This window comes from Macaca mulatta, chromosome X, assembly GCF_049350105.2.
Source record: "Macaca mulatta isolate MMU2019108-1 chromosome X, T2T-MMU8v2.0, whole genome shotgun sequence".
Lineage (NCBI taxonomy): Eukaryota > Metazoa > Chordata > Mammalia > Primates > Cercopithecidae > Macaca > Macaca mulatta.
The window spans coordinates 126,626,918-126,652,608 of NC_133426.1; the positions used below are offsets into that span (position 1 = coordinate 126,626,918).

General features: G+C 40.8%; 1 protein-coding gene and 1 pseudogene across 3 annotated transcripts in view; both read right to left on the reverse strand.

The window, feature by feature from the left end:
- LOC114669783 (putative uncharacterized protein CXorf42) overlaps nt 1-25,133 on the reverse strand; it is a 109,832-nt gene extending 84,699 nt beyond the window's left edge. For both annotated transcript variants that reach the window (XR_013413195.1, XM_028842451.2), the window contains exon 1: nt 24,667-25,133. Coding sequence is in view for 1 of the 2 variants with exons in the window: in XM_028842451.2 (XP_028698284.2) it covers nt 24,667-25,025 (359 nt within the window). In the remaining variant the exon portion in view is untranslated. The remainder of the gene's footprint in view (nt 1-24,666) is intronic.
- LOC114675073 (elongation factor 1-alpha 1-like) lies at nt 1,192-5,942 on the reverse strand (annotated as a pseudogene). Its single transcript, XR_013413191.1, has 4 exons — nt 5,501-5,942; nt 4,563-5,179; nt 3,748-4,089; nt 1,192-3,635 (listed from the first exon to the last, which is right to left on the reverse strand). The product of XR_013413191.1 is annotated as an elongation factor 1-alpha 1-like (transcript).
- Nucleotides 25,134-25,691: the final 558 nt, after the last annotated feature.

The following is a 25,691-nucleotide window of genomic DNA, read 5'->3' on the forward strand; positions in this document are numbered from 1 at the left end:
GTTGGCTTTGTGGCCGCAGCATGGGCTGTGATACCCGGTGGTGGCTGTGCTGTGAAGATGGGCTCCAGTGGAAACATGGGAGGCAGTGGGTGGGTCTCCTGTGAGTATGGAGAAGGCACTGAAGCACCTGGAAGTGCACAGCACTGAGAAGAAGCATGCCTTTGCTGGCAGAGTCAGATGAGTGTTTGTAATTGTGCTGTGGGAAGTTCATGCCCAGTTCTTGTGGGACTCAGTGCAGGGAGGAGGAAGAACCTCCATGGCAGGCTTGCCCAATGATCCACCACAAAATAGATCATGAGCAGCTACTGGGCCACACGAGTAGGCCCAGAGACCCCCTGCTGTGGTGGAGCACCCTTCCTTTGGTGCCTGTGCCCCTGCTGAGTTGAGGGAGTTAAGCAAATAATGTCGGTAGTCGTGCACAGACTTAGTGCAAGTCATTTGGGAGAAGGACCTTGCTGCGCAACCCAGTCCCGCTCAAGCATTCCAGTTTTCAAAGAGTACCTGCTACAGTTGGTGGAAGTGTAAAGCCTTTTCTGTTTGATAAGAGAACTGGCCGAGATGCCCAGCTTGGAGGGCACCGGACAACAGGAGCCACATTTGGACTTGGCAATCCACTGGTCCCTGACACCCGGATAAGTTTCTGGGCAGAGCTGCATTTATTGACAACTATGAAGACTGGTAAGTGAAAGTGAAACCTGTATCTCTGCATCTTGGCATCAGCTGCTTGGCTTTCCGCTTATGCGCTATGTATGTCTCTCGCATCCATACCTGAAGACATTCTGGGTGGATGTTTTGCATGGCTTGGCAGCTGTGTCATCTATCACAGACTTAATAGACTACTTGACAACGGAACTTGGCAGTGCCATTGTGTGGTGGACTTGGCTAATGCATTCTTGTCAACTGACAATGCTCCAGAGAGCAAGTAACAATTTGCCTTCATGGGACAGTGACAATGGACTTTCACAGTGTTGCTGCAGCGCTACTGTATAGGCCCCACCATATGTTGTGGTTTTGTTAATAATGTTTTGTTAACCTCTGATTCTCTTGCAGGTTTAAAAGTGGCAGTGTCCCTCTTGCCTGGGATTGGGGTGATGAGGCTGAGACAGCCTTTCTGGGTAGTAAACTAGGGTGCTCATTTACACTGAATGTGCATGTAACCACAGATAATTTTGGCTAGGGCCTATAGCAGTGCATGGAGCACTTGGAAGCACCAGTGGGCTGTTAGTACCAACTGTGGACGGGACCTGAGCTCTGGTGCTTACTAATAGAGAAGCAGTTATTAATAGTGGGATGGGTGCATTCATGGGTAATGACCCCCTGGACAGAGACAGCACAGACATCCACTTTAGCGAAGTGGGGTGCCTACTTGAAATGGTGAAGTATGCTAAGTACAAAAACCTTAGCAGCTAAGTTGCAAGAGGTCTTGGGACCTGTAGTCCTAATGCAAGATAAGGCCATGGGGCCTGAGGCACTCCTAATCCCTGAGACTTCACCATTAGGAAGGGTATCCCCTCATTCCTGATAGGGCATGGCACACAGCTAGATCTAGCTTGGGTGCAGTCCAGCCTAGTACTAACACCATGTGTTTTGAAACCAGGTGTGGGCAAGGCGGCTAATAAACTAAACTCAGGGCAGTGTGACTGGTAATCACCAAGGATGTGACAACCTATGGTGATCTGCGCCAATAGCTGGGCAGTTCATCAAAGCTTATGTATATAATGGGCTTGAGTGCCCAAAAGCTTATGTATGTATTGGGCCTGCATGCCCAAAGCTTGTGTGTCAGGCTTATGTGTCAAGCCTGTGTATGTATCAGGCCTGCATGCCCAAAGTTTATATGTCAGGCCTGTGTGCAAAACCTGAGTATCAAACCTGTGTGCCCAAGACCTAAGTCTCCCTCAGCCTAAGGGGTGGAGTGTAAGGTACACGGATGTGCTTTGGTCAAGGAATAAGCCGAAGTGGATATCCAGGCCTGCATGACTCAGCAAGTTTGGCATGCAGGCGCACACCTCCACTTGTTACATAACCTGTTTGTGTAAGTTCATACTTGGCTCTATACTTGGTATAAAGGTATATTTGCCCTGCTAATGCTGTACAGGGCTGTTGGGGCTCAGCTTGGCTCAACATGGTGGTGGGTGCGCTGGTGCTCAGAGAAAGAGAGAGAGCGAAAACTGTCAGTCTTGCAGATGGACGGGAGAGAGTCAGGACACAGCTTGGCTTGCTCATGCCCCCAGAGAGAAAAAGAGTTAAACTGCTGACCCTGAAGGCAAAGGAGAGCTGGCTGCACAGCTGTGTGTGGGAGCCGCGGCTCAAGCAGCCAAGACAGGGTGGCCAGTGTGAGAGAGCTAGTGTGAGAAAGCTGTTAATAAAAGCTGCTGCTGAATAAAACCATATTCACCTGCCTACAGCCCCCTGAATGTTCTTTCTGCTCATCCACCCACTCCTTCTGGACTTCAGCATGTGTTGGACCCAGACCCCAGGACCTGACACCCTGCTTCCACAATTGCATATGGTCTAATTACTGTAATCATCCCTTATTGCTTTTCACTCTGCTTCTCTGATCAAACTCTGCAACTGTGCTCAAGTGATTCTTATTTTACATCCAAATTTGCAAATCAGACACAGGATTATAGACATTACAAAAAAAAATTCAATTTTGAAAAAAAAAGGAAGAGATTTGTACATGACACTTAAGTAACCCATCTATTACCCTTGCTTTCTTTTTGATGTCAAACTTCTTTAAATGGCACCCTAAGTTTATTGCAAAAGCATTTTTCTTCCTCCCATTTTCTCTGTAGTTCTTTGAATATGACTCTGGCTTTTAAAACACTATTTTAATTCGTCAGAAACTTATAAAACATCACATCCAGATCTTAGTCTACTTTATTTCTTTGTACTCTTAACACTGTTGACTACTCTCTCTTTTTTCCTCATTAAATTTGGTTTTAATGGGTCTCAAATTTCTGTGACAGGTATTTGGTCAAGTTGTTTCCGCTAAAAAGTGCTGATTTTAAAAACTAAATAACTTAAAACTACCAGATGCCAAAAAAAAAAAAAAAAAAAAAGTTCACAAAACATTCTCCTTTCTTCCGAAGGTTTTACAATGCATTGTTATCATTAACCAATCTTTTACGACTAAATTTAAGTGGCCAATTGAAACAAACAGTTCTGAGACCCTTCCATCACTGATTAAGACTCAGGCCAGGCACCGTAGCTCATGCCTGTACTCCCAACATTTTGGAAGGCTGAGATGGGTAGATCACTTGAGCCCAGGAGTTTGAGACCAGTCCGGGCAATATAATGAGACCTAGTCAGGCATGGTGGCACATGCCTGTAGTCCCAGCTACTTGGGAGTCTAAGGCAGGAGGACTGCTTGAACCCAGGAGGCAGAGGTTGTAGTGAGCAGAGATCGTGCCACCGTGCTCCAGCCAGGGCAACAGAGTGAGAACCTGTCTCAAAACAAACAAACAAACCAAAAAAAAAAAAACAAACAACAAACAACAACAACAACAAAAAAGACGGGGGTGGCATGTTTTAGGGATAATATTCATTTAGACTTCTGAGCTTTCTGGACAGACTTGGTGACCTTGCCAGCTCTAGCCACCTTCTTGTCCTCTGCACCCATGGCAACTGTCTGTCTCAGCGAGTTTGGCATGCAGGTGCACACCTCCACTTGTTATATAACCTATATAACCTGTTGTGTAAGTTCATACTTGGCTCTATACTTGGTATAAAGGTATATTTCCCCACAAAATGACCCAGAGAAGAATAGTCAGATAGTCAGAATATTCAGAGAAGCTCTTAACACACATGGTCTTGCTAGGAACTACAATCATGGCAGCATCATCAGATTTCAAGAATTTAGGGCCATATTCTAGCTTTTTACCAGAATGGTCATCTTTTCTTTCAGCTCAGAACACTTGCAAGGAATGTGAGATGTGTGACAATCTAGTACAGGGCATAGCCAGCACTGATTTGGCCTAGATGGTTCAGGATAATCACCTGAGCAATGAACTCAGATGCTTCCATTGGTGGGTCATTTTTGCTGTCACCAGCAACACTGCCATGATGAACATCTTTGGCAGACACATTCTTTTTTTTTTTCTTAGAAAGAATGTAATGCATGTTTTTAATCAGAACAACAGCAGCAACAACAAAAAAATTAAGTATGGATATGCCAATAGAGTGTTGAATCCAGCAATGGACACAAATAAAGGGCAAATGCTTGACAGAGACAGTTGTAAATAATCTATGTACCTCTTACATTCCCCCATTTCATACAAAAGACATTCTCTTTGGAAATATGGTTACAAATGTAAATCACTGATTTCTTTCAAGACCACGATGATTCTGTAATAAATATCAAATTGTTCCATTTCAGATTTGTAAAAGGATTCTTTCAGATATGAAGACTTGGGAGCAACTGTGAAGCTGTCTTTATTCAGATACTTTGAAATATAAAGTGGTGATCTAAGCCACCAAGAACTGTAAGGCATGCTAACTGACGTTTATAACAACTTAGCCTTCTTGTTCTTTATATCCGATTTTATTAAGTGGGCAAACACCTTGTTCACATTGAGGCCCACATTGTCCCCAGGAAGAGATTCACTCAAAGCTTCATGGTGCATTTCAATAGACTTTACTTCAGTTCTAACATTGACTGGAGCAAAGTTGACCACCATGCCAGGTTTGAGAACACCAGTCTCTGCTCGGCCCACAGGTACAGTACCAATACCAACAATCTTGTAGACATCCTGGAGACACAGACACAAGGGCTCGTAAGTTGGATGACCTGATGGTAGAATAAAGTCCAGAGCTTCAAGCAGCATGGTTCCACTGGCATTGCTATCTTTACAGGTGACTTTCCATTCCTAGAACCAAGGCATATTAGCACTTGGCTCCAGCATGCTGTCACCATGCCAACCAGAAATTGGCACAAATGCTACTGTGTCAGGGTTGTAGCCAATTTTCTTAATGTAAGTGCTGATTTCCTTGTATCTCGTCTGGTGGTAGGGTGACTAAGTGGAATCCATTTTGTTAACACTAACAAGTAGTTGTTTCACAGCCAGCATGTAAGCCAGAAGGGCATGCTCATGGGTCTGCCCATTCTTGGAGATACCAACTTCAAATTCACCAACACCAGCAGCAATTATCAAGAGAGCACAGTCAGCTTGAGATGTGCCTGTAGTCGTTTTTTGTTTTGTTTTGTTTTGTTTGTTTTTGAGGCAAGGTCATGCTCTGTTCCCCAGTCCAGAGTGCAGTGGTATGATCTTGGCTCACTACAATCTCCACCTCCCGGGTTCCAGTGATTCTCCTGCCTCAACCTCCCGAGTAGCTGGGATTACAGATGCATGCCACCACACCCAGCTAATTTTTGTATTTTCAGTAAAGATGGGGTTTCACCATGTTGGCCAGGCTGATCTCGAACTCTTGACCTCAAGTGATCTGCCCACCTCGGCCTCCCAAAGTGCCCAGATTACAGGCGTGAGCCACTGTGCTCGGCCCGTAATTGTGTTTTTGATGAAGACTCTGTATCCTGGGGCATCAATGATAATCATGTAGTACTTACTGGTCTCAAATTTCCACAGGGAAATATCAGTGGTGATACCATTCAGCTTTCAGTTTATCCAAGACCCAGGCATACTTGAAGGAGCCCTTTCCTATCTTAGCAACCTTCTTCTGAATTTTTCAGTGGTTCTTTTGTTGATGCCACTGCATTTGTAGATTAGATGGCCAGTAGTAGTGGACTTGCCTGAATCTACATGTCCATGATGACAATATTGATATGAGTCTTTTCCTTTCCCATTTTGGTTTTTAGGGGTGGTTTTCAAGACAACCTATGTTCTAGTGGCAAACCCATTGCAAAAAAGCTACTTTCTCTTTTCTGAATGTCTCTCTTCCCTTGGTTTCTATGACCAGCACTTTTTGGAATTTTCTCCTATCTCTCCAACTGCTGCTCCCTGTCTTAGTATGCTCACTTCTCTTCTACCCATTCCTCAAGGTGTAGGAGTTGGTTGCTCAAAGTCCAGTTCTTGGCACTTTTGAATTCTCACTCTACCCTCTCTACCTTTATGATCCCCTCCACTCTAAGGGATTCAACCACCATCCCTTCACACTCATGATTTATAGATCTATGCTTTTATCTCAGCTCTCTCTCCTGAATGCCAAGGTCAAGATTCTTATAGTCCATTTAGTTGCAGATGACTCTCAAATTCAACAAGCGCAACCTGACCTATTTATTTACCATGACATGTTCCATGTCCCCTAGCTTGGATAATGGCATTACAATTCTTCAGTCACTTATTCTCAAAACTTCAGAGTTGGGGAGTAATGTCACGAAAGACAGAGTAGAAGCAATCTGGATTCACTCCCCCTGCCCACTGAAAACCAAAAACAACTATCCAGTGCCACATTTATCACAAGAACTCAAAGCCAAAGCTGTGACAATCCCTGAGGCCACAGAGAAGTGAAAAACTATGAGCTGAAAGTGAGAGAAATGGACTTCTCTATCCACAATGCCCCTCCCCCAAACTACTAGACACCACATGGAAAAATCCTCCAAGACTCATGGTTTCTACATTGGAAAAAGTGAGATCAAAGTGGACAGCCAGCTTCCCCATCATCTTGGGTTCCTATGCAAGAAAGTTGTTCCTGTCTCAACTCACAGGAAGCATCACAAGTGCCTCCACCTAAGGACAGGTGGAGACAAACCTTGGAGGTGGGGCCACATGGCCCAGCACTAGAAACTCGGGGTCTGCTCTCCACTATAGAAAAAGGGGACACCAAATTAGAGAGGTGGTTTAGCAGCACCACACTGTAGGAGGCACCCTGCAGGGAACCTCTGAGCACGAAGCCATAGCCAGCTTCCCCACACAGCTGAGGAGTCCCCTTTGGAATCTCCCCTTACCTGCAATGGGCAGCACTTGGAGAGCTACAGAAAAGCTGTGCTTAGGGCGCCATCTAGTGCTCAAGAGAAGGCAGCAATCTAGGGCTAAGGGAATCAACGGGCAAATCGCACAGAACCTCTAAACACACAAACCAACTCAGACAGGAAAGACTTGAAAAAATAACCAATTCTTTAACGCGAAGACATAGATCTACATACATAAGAAATAACAGCAAACAGTGAACGATGACCTCTCCAAATGGACAAAGCAAGGAACCAGTGATCAACCCCAATGAGAGAGCAACATGTGAGCTCTCAGATAGCAAAGTGACAGGAGTCAGATCAAGAATTCAAAATAGGCCGGGCGCGGTGGCTCAAGCCTGTAATCCCAGCACTTTGGGAGGCCGAGACGGGTGGATCACGAGGTCAGGAGATCGAGACCATCCTGGCTAACACGGTGAAACCCCGTCTCTACTAAAAAAATACAAAAAAACTAGCCGGGCGATGTGGCGGGCGCCTGTAGTCCCAGTTACTTGGGAGGCTGAGGCAGGAGAATGGCGTAAACCCGGGAGGCGGAGCTTGCAGTGAGCTGAGATCCGGCCACTGCACTCCAGCCTGGGTGACAGAGCGAGACTCCATCTCAAAGAAAAAAAAAAAAAAAAAAAAAAAAAAAGAATTCAAAATAGCAGTTTTGAAGATACTCGCAATCTCCAAGTTAATACAGAAACGCAATTTAGAAATGTATCAGAGAAATTTAATGAAGAAATGGAAATGATGAGAAAAAATCAAACAGATACCTGGAACTGAGAAATACATTGGCTGAACTGAAAAACTCATCACAGAGGTATCAACAGCAGAACTGATCAAGCAGAAGAAAGAGTGAGCTCAAAGATAGTCTATTTGAAAATACATAGAGAAGAAAAAAAGAAAAAAGAAGGGAAAGGAATGAAGAATACCTACAAGAACTAGAAAATAACTTCAAAAGAGCAAATCTGAGTCATTGGCCCTCAAGAGGAAGTTGAGAAAGAAAAGGGGGTCGATAGCTTATTCAAAGAAATAACAGAAAACTTCCCAAACCTAGAGAAACATATAAATATCCAGATACAGGAAAGTCAAAGATTACCAAGCAGATTAAACCCAAATAGGACTACACCAAAATATATATTAAGCTCTCAGAGGTCAAGGACAAAGACAAGATCCTAAAAGCAGCAAGAGAAATAAAAGCAAATAACATATAAAGGACTTTGATTTGTCTGGCAACAGACTGTCAGCAGAAATGGTACAGGACAGGAGAGAGTGAGATGATATATTCAAAGTGCTGAAGGCAAAAACTGAGAATAATACACCCAACAAAGCTATCCTTCAAACATGTAGGAGAGATAAAGACTTTCTAAGACAAACAAAAGGTGAATGAATTCATCATCACCAGACCTGTCTTGCAAGAAAATGCTAGAGAGTTATTCAATCTGAAAGAAAAGGATATGAACGTGCAATAATAAAGTCATTTGGGCTGGGCATAGAGGCCCACACCTGTAATCCTAGTGCTTTGGGGGGCACTAGGCACAGAAAGACAAACATTGTATTTTCTTATTTGTGGGATCTAAAGATCAAAACAGTTGAACTCATGGACGTAGTAGAAGGTTGATTACCAGAGGCTGGGAAGGGTGGTAGGGGAGTCAGGGATGATTAATGGGTACCAAAAAATAGTTAGAATGAATGACACCTACTATTTGATAGCACAACAGGATGTCTATAGTTAATAATAATTTAATTGTACATTTTAAAATAACTAAAAGAGTATAATTGGATTGTTTGTAATACAAAGAATAATCACTTGAGGGGATGGATACCCCATTCTCCATGATGTGATTATTATACATTGCATGCCTGTATCCACACATCTCATGTACCCATAAATATATGTACCTACTATATACCCACAAGAATGAAAAATAAATTTTTTTTTAAAAGTAGAAAGACTTCAAATAACCTAATGATGCACCTCCAGGAACTAGAAAAGCAAGAACAAATCAAACCCTAAATTAGTAGAAAGAATGTAACAAGGTTGGGTGTTTTAATCACATTTTAATCACAGCACCTTGGGAGACTGAGGCAGGATGATTGTCTGAGACCCACCTGGGCAACAAAGTGAGACTGTGTCTACAAAAAAAGTTTGAAAATTAGCCAGGAATGATGGCATGTGCCTGTAGTCCCAGCTACTTAGGCAGCTGAGGCAGGAGGAGTGTTTAAGCCCAGGAGGTTGAGGCTGCAGTGAGCCATGATCACACCACTGCACTCCAGCCTGGGGAGCAGAGCAAGATTCTGTCTCAAAAAGAAAGAGAGAAAGAGAGGAAGGAAGGAAGGAAGGAAGGAAGGAAGGAAGGAAGGAAGGAAGGAAGGAAGGAAGGAAGGAAGGAAGGGAGAAAATAATAAAGATCAGCACCGAAATAAATGAAATTGAGATTATAAAAAAATACAAAAGATCAATGAAACAAATAGTTTTCCAAAGGGATAAACAAGCAAAATTGACAAATCTTTAGGTAGACCAAGTAAGAAAAAAGAGAGAAGACCCAAATAAATAAAATCAGAAAGGAAAAGGAGACATTAAAACTAATACCACAGAAATACCACAGAAATGTAAAGGATCACGAGAGACCATTATGACCAACTACATACCAGCAAACTGGAAAACCTATAAGATGGTTAAATTCTTGGACACATATGACCTATAAGAAATAGAAAGCCTGAACAGACCAGTAACAAGTAATGAGATCAAAGCAGTAATAAAAAGTCTCTGATCAAAGAAAAACCCAGGAGCAGATGGCTTCCACAATGAATTCTACCAAACATTTTAAGAACAAATATAAATTCTATTCAAATTATTCCAAAAAAATTGAACAGTAGGGAATACTTCCAAATTCATTATATGTGGCCAGCATTACCCTGACAGGAAAACCAGACAAAGATACAACAACAACAACAACAACAACAACAACAACAACAACAACAAAACTACAGGCCAATATTCCTGATGAACATAGATGTAAAAATTCCCAATAAAATACTAGCAAACCAAGTTCAACATCACATTAAAGAGATCATTCACCATGATCAAGTGGGATTTGCTGCAAGGATGTAAAATGGTTCACCATACACAAATCAATAAATGTGTTATATCACATTAACAAAACTAAGGACATTTTTGTCCATGATGATTTCAACAGATGCTGAAAAAAGCATTCAGTAAAATTCAGTATCTTTTCATGACAAAAACTCAACAAACTGGGTATAGAAGGAACATATCTCAAAACAATAAAGGCCATATATGACAAACCCACAGCTAACATCATGCTGAATGGGGAAAAATTGGTAGTCTTTCTGGGGAAAAATTGGCAGTCTTTCCTCTAAGAACTGAAAGAAGATAAGGATGACCAATTTTACTATTTTTATTAAACATAGTCCTGAAAGTCCTAGCCAAAGTAATTGGGCAAGAGAAAGACTTAAAGGGCATCCAATTTGGAAAGGATGAACTTAAATTATCCTTGTTCATTGATGACATGATCTTATATCTGGAAAATCCTAAAGACTCTACCAAAAATTATTAGAACTGATAATCAAATTCAGTAAAGTTGCAAGATACATAATCGACATACAAAACTCAGTAGCATTTGTATATGCCAACAGCAAACAATTGGAAAAATAAATCAAAAAAGCGATCCCATTTATAATTGCTACAAAAAACCCCACAAAAAACCCTAGGAATAAATTTAACCACAGAAGTAAAGATCTCTTACAAAGAAAACTATGAAACACTGATGAAATAAATTGAAGAGGATACCAAAAAAAATAGACATCTCATGCTCATGGATTGGAAGAATTAATACTGTTAAAATATCCATACTACCCAAAGTGATCTACAGTGGTCTCTTCACTCTATTGTTTGCCTTGCTACCTATATAATATGATACAAAGTGATCTACAGATTGCAATCCCTACCAAAGTGCCAACAACATTCTTGATGGAAATAGAAAAAACAATCCTAAAATTCATATGAAACCACAAAAGACCCCAAATAGCCACAACAATCCTGAGAAAAAAAGAACAAAGCTGGAAGCATCACACTACCTGACTTCAAAATATGCTATAAAGCCATAGTAACCCAAAACAGCATAATACTGGCATAAATACAGGTGTATAACCTTCCAGGCACCTCTGTGTGTTCAGCAATCTGGAAGCTCATCAAATCTCATTGTTCAAGAGTTTTTATAGTTCTGGTGTCCTATGGCACAGTAGGGTGACTATAGTAAACAACAAGGTGTTGTAGTTCTCAAAATAGTTAGAAGAGAGGATTTATATGTTCCTATCACAAAGAAATAATACATGTTTGAGGTGATGGATATGCTAATTACTCTGATCATTTGATCATTACACAATATATACATGTATCAAAACAAAATTACATTAGGCTGGGCGCAGTGGCTCATACCTGTAGTCCTGACACTTTGTGAGATCAAGGCAGGAGGATCGCTTGAGGCCAGGAGTTTGCGACGAGCCTAGGCATCATAGTGATACCCTATCTCTACAAAACATTTTTAAAAATTAGTTGGGCATGGTGGTGTGTACCTGTAGTCCTAACTACTTAGAAGGCTGGGGCAGGAGAATCCCTTGAGCTCAGGAGTCCAAGGCTGCTGTGAGTTATAATCAAGCGACTGTACTGTACTCCAGTGAGGGCAACAGAGTGGAGACCCTATCTCCCAAACACACACACACCACATTACACCCCATAAATGTGTACAAAATCATGTCAATGAAAAATACTTCATTTTATGTTTTTATTATTATTTTTAGAGACAGGGTATCACTCTGTGACCCAGGCTTCAGTGCAGTGACCTGATCATAGTTCACTGCAGCTGTGAACTCCTGGGGTCAAGCGATCCTCCCACCTCAGCCTCCCGAGTAGCTAGGACTACAGGTATGCATCATCATGCATCGATAATTAAAAAAAAATTTTTTTTTTGTAGAGATGGGGTCTTGCTATGTTACCCAGGCTGAACTTGAAATCCTGCCCTCAAGCAATACTTCTACCTCAGCTTTCCAAAGTGCTGGAATTACAGGCATGAGCCACTATGCCTAGAAAAAAAAATTATTAAAGAGATTTTATAGAACTCATCCCTTAGCCCTGCTTTCCCGTCTTTCCTGGATGTTGGTGGGTGAGGCTGAAAGTTCCAACTTGCCAATCCTCTAATCCTCTATTACCTGTTTTTTCAGGTGACCGGCCCTATCCTGGGCTACCTAGGAGTCACACTCTGAGTTATATCATTAGCATAAACTCAGATGTAATCCAAAGGGACACATTATAAATAAGAAGATAATCCTATTTGTCAGGAAATTTCAAGGGTTTTAGGAGCTTTGTGATGGGAACCAGGGACAAAGACCTAATATATTATAATATCACAGGACTATTTCTCTCAATATGACTTTAAAAAGATTCAGTTTTTATGATGCTTAGCTTCTCCCATGACCAGAGTGACACTATTTGTAGTAAGGAGGGGCAGAACAGCTGGACAGCTGATAGTCAGTTGTCAGGACACTAATATTTCTTTATTCTGTTACCAAGCATAGCATTAACGGAAAGGACACAGTGCAATTCATTAGCTAGGTTTGCATCCAAGACTTGGAAAAAATGAAAGGGTATTAAAAGTGGGTAGAAACTTTGAAAGGAAAATAAATCTCGGAACCCCCAAATCACTAAGCCAAAGGGAAAAGTCAAGCTGGAAACTGTATCAGACAAACTTGCCTCTCATTCTATTCCTAAATAAGATAGTTACAAAGATTTGTTCAAAAGCTACATACCTCTCTCATAATTTGCCCATAAGGAAAATCATGGACAAAGGACAGACAGAACTCAAAGTCATCCCTCTGTTCCTGTGCAACAAATGCATATCTGATTGCTTCCTTTGCCCTATTGTTTCACTAAGCCAGACTAAGGCATAAGTGACTATTCCTGTAAATTGTGCATTCAGTGAAAGGCTAATCAGAAACTCAAAAGAATGCAACCATTTGTCTCTTATTTACCTATGACCTGGATGCCCCCTCCCTGCTTCGAGTTGTCCCACCTTTCTGGACTGAACCAATGTACATCTTACATATATTAATCGATGTCTCATGTCTCCCTAAAACATATAAAACCAAGCTGTATCCCAACCACCTTGAGCACATGTTGTCAGGACATACTGAGGCTGTGTCACAGGCGCATCCTTAACCTTGGTGTAAGGAACATGGCTGCACTGAAGCCAGGCAGACATAGGCTGAGGTAAACATCCTGCATGACTCAACAAGTTTAGGCACATAACTCCACTTGTTATATAATCACAGCCATGTAGCCATAACATGGGAAGGCTCATCACTCAGCTCAGAGCCACTATTGTCTGCAAAAGGTACAACTACCTTGCTGACGCTGTACAGGTGCACCCAGAGAAAGAGAGAGAGCCAGAGCTGTCTGTCTTGCAGATGGACAGCGGGAAGCCAGGACACAGTTTGGCTTGCTTGCACCCAGAGGGAAAGAGTTAAGCTGCTGACCCTGAAGGGAGAGCTGGCCTTGCGGCTGTGTATGGGAGTAGCTGCAGCAATTAGCGAAGACAGAGACAGTGTAAGAGAGCTGCTGAATAAAACCATCTTTCACCTGCCTACGCCCCCCACTCCCTTGACCCGAGTGTTCTTTCAGCTATCTGCCACCCATCCACCCACTTCCTTTCGACCTCAGCATGGGCTGGAACCTGCCCCTGGACCTGACACTTGGCAAAATAAATTTTCTCAATTGATTGAGACTTGTCTCAGATACTTTTTAGTTACTTGCATAGACTGAACTAATAGAAAACTGAAATAATTATGACTTTTGCTCAAAATGTTGCTCATCCTTTGTTTTTCAGAGCCAAGAAAACTTTTCTTTAGAGCTATTTACAGCTTTTAACACTTAAGTATACTTGTATAAACAAAATTTAGAGCATATTTCTCTCTACCTGATCTCTCCAAAATTTGGAAACTAGTTGTGCGTATTCTTAACTTACAGCAATATAGTTATTTGCATAAGTGCAATAAGAATCTATTTTCTTTTGTAACAGGACATAACTGGAAAAACTGGTTATTTTACCAAGGTATTGACAGGAATAACATACTTTCGGATACAGATTCCTTTAAGAAATCGAAGTTGACTTACAGGGCCAATAAAAGCCCCTTGTAAAAGCTATCCTCGTACCTTATCTACACAGTCCCTGTACAGTCTCCTAACGTGTGGTAAGTAAAGAATGTCACTTTCTGACAGGCCCAGGAGACCTAAGTTTTCTTGGGACCTCGAGGTGAGGAATTCACCCAATTAATACAAGTATTTGCAGGCACAGGTTGGGCTTAAGGCATTAAAGTTGAATCTAAGATTCCTTGTGGAATAAAGTTCCAGCAAAGTCAATTTTAAAAAAAGAGAAGACTATATGACAAATAATTATTCTTGCTGACTTTATGCAAATACTCCAGCCATAAGACTAAAACTTATTTTGCAAATGAATTTGTCCTTTGATTTGTCTTTAGTGAAAACAGGACTGGAAAGAGAAAAAAAAAGTTTCAAAATAAACTATAGTATACCTGTTAGATTCCAGTCTTGCCTAGTGTTTTTCAATTTTTACTATTTCCTATAGTTTAGACTGAATTCTAAAATTTTTCCTGGCTACAAGTCTCCAAAATGATGTTTTCAAATTGTCCTTCTTTCCTTTCCCTTCTTCCCCATTTTTCCTCATTTAAAATCACTAAATATTAAGCTGTGCTTTCTTCAAGCCCTGCAAACTGAAGCTAGACAACTTCAGAAGAAAATAACAGCAACCTATTTACATACACAAGCCACTTTCATACCTGCCTACTGATGCATGGACTTCAGAGTAATATGGCCTATATAGATTTTCCAGGATTGTTCTTGCTTGTTTGTTGTTGCTTTTCTCCCTTCCTCCCCCTGTTTTCTTTTCATAGGACATGAGACTTCACAACCTACTAAACATGAGCTTTTCCAATAACATGGGACCTACTCATCTAGGAATAAAGCATCCTAGCCATGAGAGATCAGACAAACCTAAGACCAGAGGACTCATTTTCTTCTAAAATGCTTTCTCTGAAAGATTTTTAAAAGGCAGGGGGGAATATAAAAACAAAATATATCTCGGGACCCCAAAATCACTAAGCCAAAGGGAAAAGTCTAGCTGGGAAAAGTCAAGCTGGACAGGAAAAACCTGCCTACTGTTCTATTCCTAAATAAGATAACTACAAAGATTTCTTTAAAAGCTATGTACCTCCCTCACAATTTGCTCACAAGGAAATTCCTTATGAACAGACAGAACTCAAAGTTATTCCTCTCCTCACGTGAGACTAAAGGATATCTGATTGCTTCCTTTGCCCTATTGTTTGACTAAGCCAGACTAAGGGATAAGTGAATATTCCTGTAAATTGTGTATTCAGTGAAAGAATAATCAGAAACTCAAAAGAATGCAACCATTTGTCTCTACCTATGACCTGGAAGTCCCCTCCCCACTTCGAGTTGTCCTGCCTTTTTGGACTGAACCAATGTGTATCTTACATATATTGATTGGTCTCATGTCTCCCTAAAAGGTATAAAACCAAGCTGTGCCCCGACTACCTTGGGTATATGTCGTGAGGACCTCCTGAGGCTGTGTCACAGGTGCATACTTAACCTTGGCAAGATAAATTTTCTAAATTGATTGAGACCTGTCTCAGATACTTTTTGGTTTACAAAACAAAGCCAGAGGCCTAGTCCAGAGCTTGGCAAATAGTCTATGCTCACTAAGGGTGAGCTGAAGGGAAGGCTTGCAGTGTTAACTTTCCTAAGATATTTTAGTAATTACATAATAGTCTCTCCCATTGTGGTTTAAAATTTCAATAGCACATAGATTTGCATGTTATATTTTTCTATTAAGATATGAACTGTTAAATATACTGAACCAATTCTCTTTCTCCCCTTGAAGGTTTGGTTTAAGATTAGGAAGGTCAAGTAGAGAAGATAGCAGAAGGCTTTAGATTTTAGATATATGTCACCGATTGCCATCGATCTCCCTGTCATCGAAATCTTGGATGGGCCCTATAATGCCATCCTTGTTCAGGAGCCCAATTGGAGTTGGGTTCTTGTAGTGCCACTGTAGCCTAGAATATCCAGGCTTCCCATGCTGTCCTTGCCTCCTCTGTCTATGCCTTGCTTTGCCCTGACTTTGTTTGGCCTGGTATAGGCCCCTGTCATCAGCATTCATTTGTAGTCTCCATTTTCTTAGGCCTGCTTTTTATAAATTTTTCCAAAATATTTTTCTGCCAGATTCAAATTCTGCATGGCACATCCTCAAGTGCAGTTCACCAAATGTCTGTTAAATGAATTGACTAAACAAAAAAGTCAGTGCACCATTTTTTATAAGGCACATTTTATATTAAAACAAAGCTGTGAATTCCTTGTAAACATTGGTTCCCAGGACCCCTGCAGATACCAAAATCCATGCATACTCAAGCCCCACATTTGGCCCTGCAGAATCCAAGTATACAAAAAGTTGGCCTTACCTATCTGCAGGTTTTGCATCCCACGAATACTGTATTTTTGATCTGCATTTGGTTGCGGGTGTGAAACCTATGGATATGGCGGGGGGGGGGGGACGCGGGGGCAACTCTATTGAAAAAAATCCACATGTAAGTGGACAAATGCAGCTCTAACCTGCATTGTTCAAGGGTCAACTGTATATCTGTTTTGTGTGCCAAATAAAATATGGATAAGAATTTCAAAGGAAAAGTCATTTAAACAGAATTACAAGGAAGCCCCATTTTATGAGCTGACATACCTCAATCACCAATAGGCCCTGTACATCTCACATACATACATATGCAAAATGGCGGTGGGGAAAGTCCCTAGTAAAAGAACAGTGTTTCAAGACAGGGCCCGTCTCCATTTGTGCTGAAGAGCTCAGACACAACCCTGTAGTCTAAAGGAATCTTCCTAAGAAGCTACTCATAGGGCTCTATGGGAAGGTGGTAGCCAAACATCTATCTAGTATATTCCAAATTCTGTTCACTGTCCTCCCTTTCTGTGGAGGACATAGGGAAATAGGAACCATTCTGGCCCAAAGGTCCTCTGCATCAAATGGAACACAAGAGGAGACTCCACCAAAGCCAGAATGAGGCCGTTCTCCCTTTTCTCTTCCATCCCCAGCCCAGAAGGCATATTGTTGCATATTCTCCAGCTCAGAAGCTGACAATCATGCATTCAAATGTATTTTGTCTCATTCAACCTCCTTGAAAGGACCCTGGTTCCTGATGATAAAAACACAAAAAGGGAACCTTTTGTTTACTGCTAGGAGAAGCAAGAGGGAGGAGGTAGTTCCCTGATTCATATTCTCATCAAAAAGAAGCAGTCAGACCTTGGCTTTCTTTATGCTGTCTTCCTCATGTGAAACTGCTAGGCTAGAAAACAACAAAAATTTAAAAATGGAGTGTGATGAGAGTTGAGGAGTTATTGTTAATTTTTTTAGGCATGATAATGGTATTGTAGTTATGTTTTTAGAAAAAGAATGTGCATCTGATATGATATGCCTCTGTCCCCCCCCAAATCTCATCTTGTATTGTAATCCCCACATGTCAATACAAGTGGAGGGGTCTGTTGGGAGGTAATTGAATGGATGGGTTTCTCCCATGCTGTTGTCATGATACTGAGTGAGTTTTCATGAGATTTGGTTGTCTGTTAAGTGTCTGGTGCTTCCCCATCTCACTCTCTCTCCTGCTCCCATGTCAGATGTGCCTTGCTTCCCCTTTGGCTTCCACCATGATTGTAAATTTCCTGAGGCCTCCCATGCCATGCAGAACTATGAACCAATTACACCTCTTTTCTTTATAAATTACCCAGTCTCAAGTATGTCTTTATAGCAGTGTGAAAACAGACTAATACACTGTCTTTTAGAGAAACATGCTGAATTGTTTATAAATGACATTATACCTGGGATTGGTTTCAAATTAATTAGGGGGCAGTGGCAATTTCTCACAAGTTGTTAATTGTTCAAGCTGGGTACTAGGTGCCTGAGGGATCATTATACCATTCTATGTATGTTTATACACATTTGACCTTTTCCATAATAAAAATTAAAGAAAAAAATCTGGCCATCTGTTTCTTTTCCTTTTTCTTAGCTGTCTTCGCTCTCATTTTTGTGTCTTCATCTGCAAATTAAAACACATTATAATTTTGAAAAAGTTACCTTTAAAACCTCAATACTTTTGAGTAAATATATATGCTTTTGCTGTCTCTCATTTGTTGTTACACAGAAATTTATTCATTGAAACATTTATTACTATTGTCAGGAACTGTGCTAGGCACTGGGGATATATACATTATTAAAGTCACATTAGGTATTAGATGATATGAGAAATTAATGTTAATTTTTTCATAAGTTAATGGTATTATGGTTAAGAAATATCATTTTAAAGAGATGCATAGAAATATTTTGTATTGAAGTGTGATGACATTTGTAATTTACTTTGAATACCTTAGTGAAAAATCTATATTTGAAGCAAACATATCAAAATGCTAACAAATGTTAAACCTGAGTACTAAAGTATATAGTATTAATTACACTATTCCCTTTACTTTTCTGAACATTTGAAGATTTTCATGATAAAAAGGGAAAGAAAACTACGTGTGTGTTGGAGTGGGGAAGGAGAACGCTTTCTAGGAGCTCAGTCTAATGGAGGAGACAAATAGGTAAAGAGATTGATACAATCCAGAGTGACAGAAGCTTGGGTTGCTCTGGACACACAGAGGAGTCTCAAAATCAGACTGATTGGAGGAGGGTGGTTGAGGAATGGTTGACCAGGAAAGGTGGCTCTTAGAGTAGTTATTTGATTACAAAAGTACTGCATGCCCATTGTTGCAATGAGTAAGCCAAGCTTGTTGGAAAAAGAGACTGGTATTGTAGGCAGAGGGCCTCTCTACCAAGTAATAGAGTCAATAGAAAGAACATAGAATACTGAGGAAACAGAAAGCAGTTCTAGCCTGGGCAACACAGCATGACCCCACCTCTACAATTTTTTTTTTAAAAATAGCTGGGCATGGTGGCGCCCGCCTGTGGTCACAGCTACTCGGAAGGCTGAGGCAGGAGAATCACTTGAACCCTAGAGGTGGAGGTTGCAGTGAACAGAGATCGAGCCACTGCCCTTCAGCCTGGGTGACAGAGGGAGGCCGAAGGAAGGAAGGAAGGAAGGAAGGAAGGAAGGAAGGAAGGAAGGAAGGAAGGAAGGAAGTTAGTTTTCAGGCTACAGAGTATGGTGCAAGAAAGAGTGACAGGGTATATGTGATTAGAGAAGGATCAGTCAGGGTCTGAACTTTACCCTGAGGGCTATGGAGAACTATTGAAGGATTTTGAGTATGAGACTGACATGCTTAGATGTGTGCTTTAAGAAAGTTTGGTTTTCCAGCAGCAAGGAAGTAAAGTGACATTGGGGACCAGGAAACTGGGGCAATATCAGAGGAAGCAGAGCCTTTGTGGAATATGCCAACCAAGAAGAAGAACCCTCTGGTCAATTATTAGCCAGGAGAGGGCATAAAAAAGGTGGCTTTTTGTGATGCACTACCCCAGATGGGGTGCCTTCCATAAATTGGCAGCCAGTCTAAAGGGAGTGCCTTTTTGGAAACTGTACAGCAGTGCCCACTGGGCATGAGATTTACACCAAAAAGCCCTTCCACTGGGCTGATGCAGCCCTGTAAGGCTTACTTTGGTACAGCCCAATCCCCTGACGTGGTCTGGTGCCACGTGCTTTGTACAACTATGCACAACCAATCTGGAGTCAAATTGCTTAGGTTTGAATCCCAACTGTGTGACCTTGGGGATAGTACTTATAACCTGCTCTGTCGCCATTTCCTCATCTATAAGAAGTACCCTACAGTTATTTATGGATTAGATGGCAATAAATGAATATAAAGCACTTATGGGGATGCCTAGCACAAGGTTAGCAAGTGTTCAAAAACTCTTCAGTATTATTATTATTGTTTTCAGGAACCTTCTTCTAAAATAAGTTTTAAGAAATAAAACTAGTTTTGAAGCAAGGCTTGCAGGACGCTGTTGGCTTTCTTACCACTAGAGTCTGTTTCAGAATCAGAGTCACTGTCACTATCTTCAGAATACTTCTTGTGTTTTCTTTTCGATAAATTTTTTTTTCTTCCTTTCTTGGACCTTTCACTTGAATGACTAGACTACTTTTTTTCTATAAAAAATACAAATAAAAAAGTAACTTCTAAAAAAGTATTTCTGATTATCAATCTTACTACATTTGAAATACTGAAAAGGAATAGATGATAGGCAATCTGAATAAAAGTAAAGTCTAATGTTCAACTATTTATAAACATTTTTTAACTTCTCAAGAAAGGTCTGTATCTTAAAAATACCTTCTGATGTAGAAACTGAAGTAGTACATTTCTTTGGCTCTTCATTCTCTACTTGCATATGTTCAGCAGAGCTGAATTTAAAGAAAATGGTTATAAGAATTAGAAAAGTGATGAAATATGGACCATAGAGTATAAAAACATAAACTTAAAACTTTTCAGCAACAATGACAATTGTCCAAGAACCATTAAAAACAAGCATTGGATTGCTTTCATAAGAATACAGTTCATGTCTGTAATCCCAGCACTTTGGGAAGCCAAGGTGGGAGGATCACTTGAGTCCCAGAGTTCAAGACCAGCCTACGCAAAATAGCAAGACCCTATCTATACAAAACATTTAAAACATTAGCCAGGTATGGTGGTGCTTGCCTGTAGTCCCAGTTACTCAGGAGGCTGAGGTGGGAGGATCACTTGAGCCTGGGATGTCAAGGCTGCAGTGAGCCATGATCATGCCATTGCACTCCAGCCTGGGTGACAGAGCAAGACTGCCAAAAAAAAAAAAAAAAAAAAAAAAAGAAAAAAAAGAAAAAACCACAGTTCAAGGGTCTGCCACCTTCATAATAATAAAATAACTTACATTTGCACAATGCTTTGTAGATTGCAAGCACTATTCAAACTAAAAGCAGCATGGAGGATTTATATTTTCAGAAGAAACCACAGGGCAAAAATCGAGAAATCAGAATCAGAAGGAAAGATGAAAGAAACTGTATATAAGAAGTCTGAGGAAGATATCATAATTTTATTCTAAGCATGTGAAAAAGAAGTGGTAGAGCAGCAACTGTTCTGTCTCCTCAGAGCAAGAAGACCCTAAGAAGCTACAATCTAAAGAGATTTGGGGGACACATGTTCTCAGGACCTGAGGCTACGTCATGGTAAAAAATTGTGTGTGTGTGCGTGTGTGTGTGTATATATATAAACATATATATAATATATAATATATATTATATTTATATAACATATAAGTATATATTATATATTATTATATATTATATTTATATATATTTGTTTTATTGCAGATAATTCTGAAAATAAGTATTATTAAAGTTTTACAGTAGGCTTGACATGGTGGCTCATACTTATAATCTCAGCATTTTGGGAGGCCAAAGCACAAGAACAGCTTGAGCCCAGGAATTCAAGACCAGTCTGGGCAACATAGTGAGACCCTTCTATACAAAAAATTTAAAAATTAGCGAGGTGTGGTGGTGTGCACCTGTAGTCCCAGTTACTCGAGAGGCTGGGGCAGGAGGATCACTTGAGCCGGGAAGGTCAAGGCTGCAGTGAGCCATGATCATGCCACTGCACTCTAGCCTGGGTGACAGAGTGAGACCCCACATCAGAAAGAAAGAAAGAGAGAAAGAAAGCAAATAAATCAATAAATAAAGTTCTATAATACTTTAGAAAGGGACCTTCTATATTGTATAATCTTTCCCTTTGAAGATCACATCTGCAATAATTTAGGTATTGCCTAGAAAATTATTTTTAGTGTTCCTTCTGACACTAATTCTATGAGTTCCAGTCCTTTAAGCATTTCCCAAGGGTATCTATAAGAATACACTTCAGATAATAATGCTTTATCACCTTGTCACAAATTACAGGTTTACCTGTGAAGCACATTGCCTCAACTCAACCTAAACACAGAAATAGATGAGAGGGAAGAAGAAACTTATGAGCAACACCAAAGAGAAAAGAAATAAGCAAAAAAAAAAAAAAAAAAAAAAAGGATTAATATTTCACATAGTATTGGATACAGAAAAATTAACTAAACCAAACTACACTGGCATCTTCATTTTTTAAAAATCGCTGTGTAATACTATTATCTGGAATGCAATCTGCTCCTGGGTTGAGGAAAAAAATCAAAATATAAATGTATTATCTGTTTTAACACTGAACTCTTCTATTAATAGGAAATTAGCACTCCATGAATAAAATTTAAAGAAAACAATTAGCATGCTAAAATCCATGAGCAAAATGTTTTAATTCTTAGGTATGTTAGACTCCCTTTAGTTCCTTCTAAAAAAAAAGTACCTTACCTATCTATTCTTTGGAGGACATTAATTTTTTTTTGTATTATAACGTTTGTCATTTATTGTTTTAATTTTTGCTGTTACTCATAAACTAAAAAAAGAAAACTAAGAGAGGTTCAATTTCCCCAAAGTTTAGCTGCTTTCATCTATAAAAATCCTTATAAAAGAAATATATTTGATTTCATTGCTTGAATAAATTGTTTTTACTTCTTTATTCAGGGAAAAGCTATTATAAGTATACAGTGTTAGACTCAGAGGGTTTCCCATTTCAAGAGCAGGCAATCTAAAAGTAAACATACATCTAACGGTTCTTGGAATATGAGTATAGGGACCAAGGATGCCTGTCAGACTATAAAGACACACAGTCTTTGTGGTGTGAGGCACAAAATTAAGGCCCAATATTGTGGACTACCTTGGCAATTGGGGAAACCAGGAGGGCTCCCAATAGCCTAACCGCGAATTCCCCTCTCCATTCTGCGCCTGCAAATAAGGTCCCCTAGCCAAATGACCCCGCTTCTCAAAGAGACCAGACGCAGTTCCATCTTATCTCTGGGTAGCAGATTTTAGTACACTGTCAGCCTGTGGAATTATTCAAACAAGCCAATTATATCCTTCCAAGGGGAAGCAGGTATTACCTCAATTTCTTGATACTACAAAGTCTACCTCCCACAGCCCCTGATTATTCACTGTCTTACCAACAGCAACCTCGGTGTGGCCCTTCGTGGCACACTGTGTTCTCTCCCATTCCAGCTGTGAATATATGTGATTAATAAACCGCTGTTGATCTCATCTGTCCTGTGTTCAGCTACTCCATAACACAAAGGGTGGGAATCCTTCCCTCATCAACCTGGTGAAGAGCAGATGATTGTAACAGTCCCTGCTGCTACCTGGTTTTATCTGTGCCTTAAGATAAATTATTTATCTTCTATGTGCACAAATGCAAATTTTACCCAAGTTGTTCTTACATCTTTTGGTTAGGATTCTAAAATAAGAAGTTTTTTTGATTGACACAAACTGGGAGGACCTTTCTATCCCAAAGGCAGGAGGGTTCCTCAGAGGAAAAGTGCAGTAGTTTCACTCACCTCTCCCACATGGGCAAAAAATGTGTATCTCCAACCTAACTCAGGACTGTTTTTACTGCTTCTGCTCCCAGGCATGAAACCCTAATAGCCAACACCTGTGAAATGTTTATTATGTTCAAGGCACTAAATCATTACAATAACCCTAAAAACGTCAGTACTATTTGTATCCCCCTTTTACAGCTGAAAAAAAAAAATGAAGCTTGGAGAGGTTACCAAGGTCACACAGGTATTAAGTGGCAAAGTAAGGCTTACAAACTCAGAAAGTCTCAATCCAGAAGCAGTCCTTCTCATCACTATGCTTTATTATATCCCACTAGTGGAAGAAAAAGACTAATCAAGACATCTCCCAACTGCTGGAATTTCAATCTATCCCTCAATACCTGCAACGTTTTTAAATTTCTCATTTTTTAACTGTAGTGCATGTAAGGCACTCAGTATAGTACCTGAAACACTCAATAAACATTTGATATGAGTACTTACACAGCAATAATTATAACTATTTTCCTTCTCAAACCATCTACTTCACACTCCAATATTCACTCTCATTAGAGGAAAACTCATCTCACTCTCCTCTCATTCTTCAGGGTCAAGATTGAGACCACTTAAGATATTCCTCAAGGTAAATCTGCAGTTTAGCACATCACTTTGCCTACATTCATCCAATTATCTCGTCTCAGAGGAAGGTATTCTCCTTTCCAATTTAAACCCTTAAGCTCAACCCTTTCCAACTCCCTACAAGGAATTTCCACTTAGTCTGTTAGGATCTCAAACCGATAATTCACTCAACACACAACACATTCAGTAGGTTGAGCCCCTACTAAGTGCCAGGCATTGCAAATTCTGTAATGAATAAAATAGGGGTCCTGGTTTTCCACGAGCTCAGTCTAGTGGAGAATAAAAATATGTTCACGAATGATAACACAAAACAAATGCTATACGTAGGTCTGTGACCCTTAGCCGTGTCTGCCCCGAGATGAGAGGCGAAAGAGGGTGGAGGGAGACCGGGACACCCTACAAAGAGGCCCAAGGATGAGTAAGAATGTAAAAGAGAAGGGCGAAAAAGGAGCTGCCGTGGATAGATTGCGGAAAAGGATGAAAATGGGCGCAGTGAAAGTAGAAGGAGCGAAATGCAAATGGTCAGAAGCGGGCTGAAAGATGAAGCGGACTCGCTGAAGGCAAGCGGGCCTCTTAGAGCGAAGGTGCGGCCATGATATCACTCACCTCTGCCACGGGCTCACCTCCCTGTCCTCGTCCCGCAGGAGCGTGAGTAGTTGCCGCAATAGGCGCACGAGGAGGCAGAAGCGAAAGTCATGCCCCGCGGCGCAGAGAGCCGCTCTTGAGAATGGGACCACAAGTGGGAGCAGCAGGGCTGGTTTTGGGAGCCTTGACTGAGCCCATTCCATTCCCCAGTCAGAGAGCAAGCGTTCCAGCGAGAGCTTCTCCCCAGCGGAGAATGGGAGGCTTTGCTGGCCTTGGGGCTCTTGGACGAACTGCAACACATCCTCCCCGGAGCCCGAGGCCTCCCTCTTGGCACTACAGAACAGGACACTGGAGCTACTGCAGCTTCGAAAACGGCACATTCTCAGGAGCCTCAGCAGTATCCGTTGTCTTTGCTCCAAAAACCAAGCCCGCGCAACCGCTGGGAGCAAAGGAAACCATGGGAACTATCGCGAGTACGTTGGCAAAACATTTCCCCAGGTCTGTGTGGCCAAAGTGAAGAGGTGTGTGTCTTGGTGTAAATAAACCTCCACTGCAACCGATTTCGCTCATTCTTTGGTTCCGCGTTGAGGCTCGCCAGGGTCTAAATCCGCATGGAGACCACGTCTTCCTTAGGCTCCTACTTGAAAAAACTGAAGGGCAGGACGACAGGCCACTGGAGACATTTCACAGAATGGTCATATCAACAACATAGTCAATTCTGTTCGTGTATAGGTGCTTTCCGTGAGTGTGCGTATTACATGCTCTATAACATTGGGCGCACTCTGTGTCGTGTGTATAAATTATGTACATTTGGTTATGTGTGTATATATGTACATATATAATAAATAGGACTGGCTCAAACAGATTCACATATTTTTTCAGTCTATTTGAATTAAAAGAAAAATCTGAGATGGGAAGAAAAGGGACAAAGTATTCAAAGTATTTCGTACACAACTTAAAGTGTGTTTATTTCAGTGTTGTCAGATTTATTAATAGCAAAAAGAAACATACAGTAGGCCCACTTATCTTTGAATTTCAAATAAAGA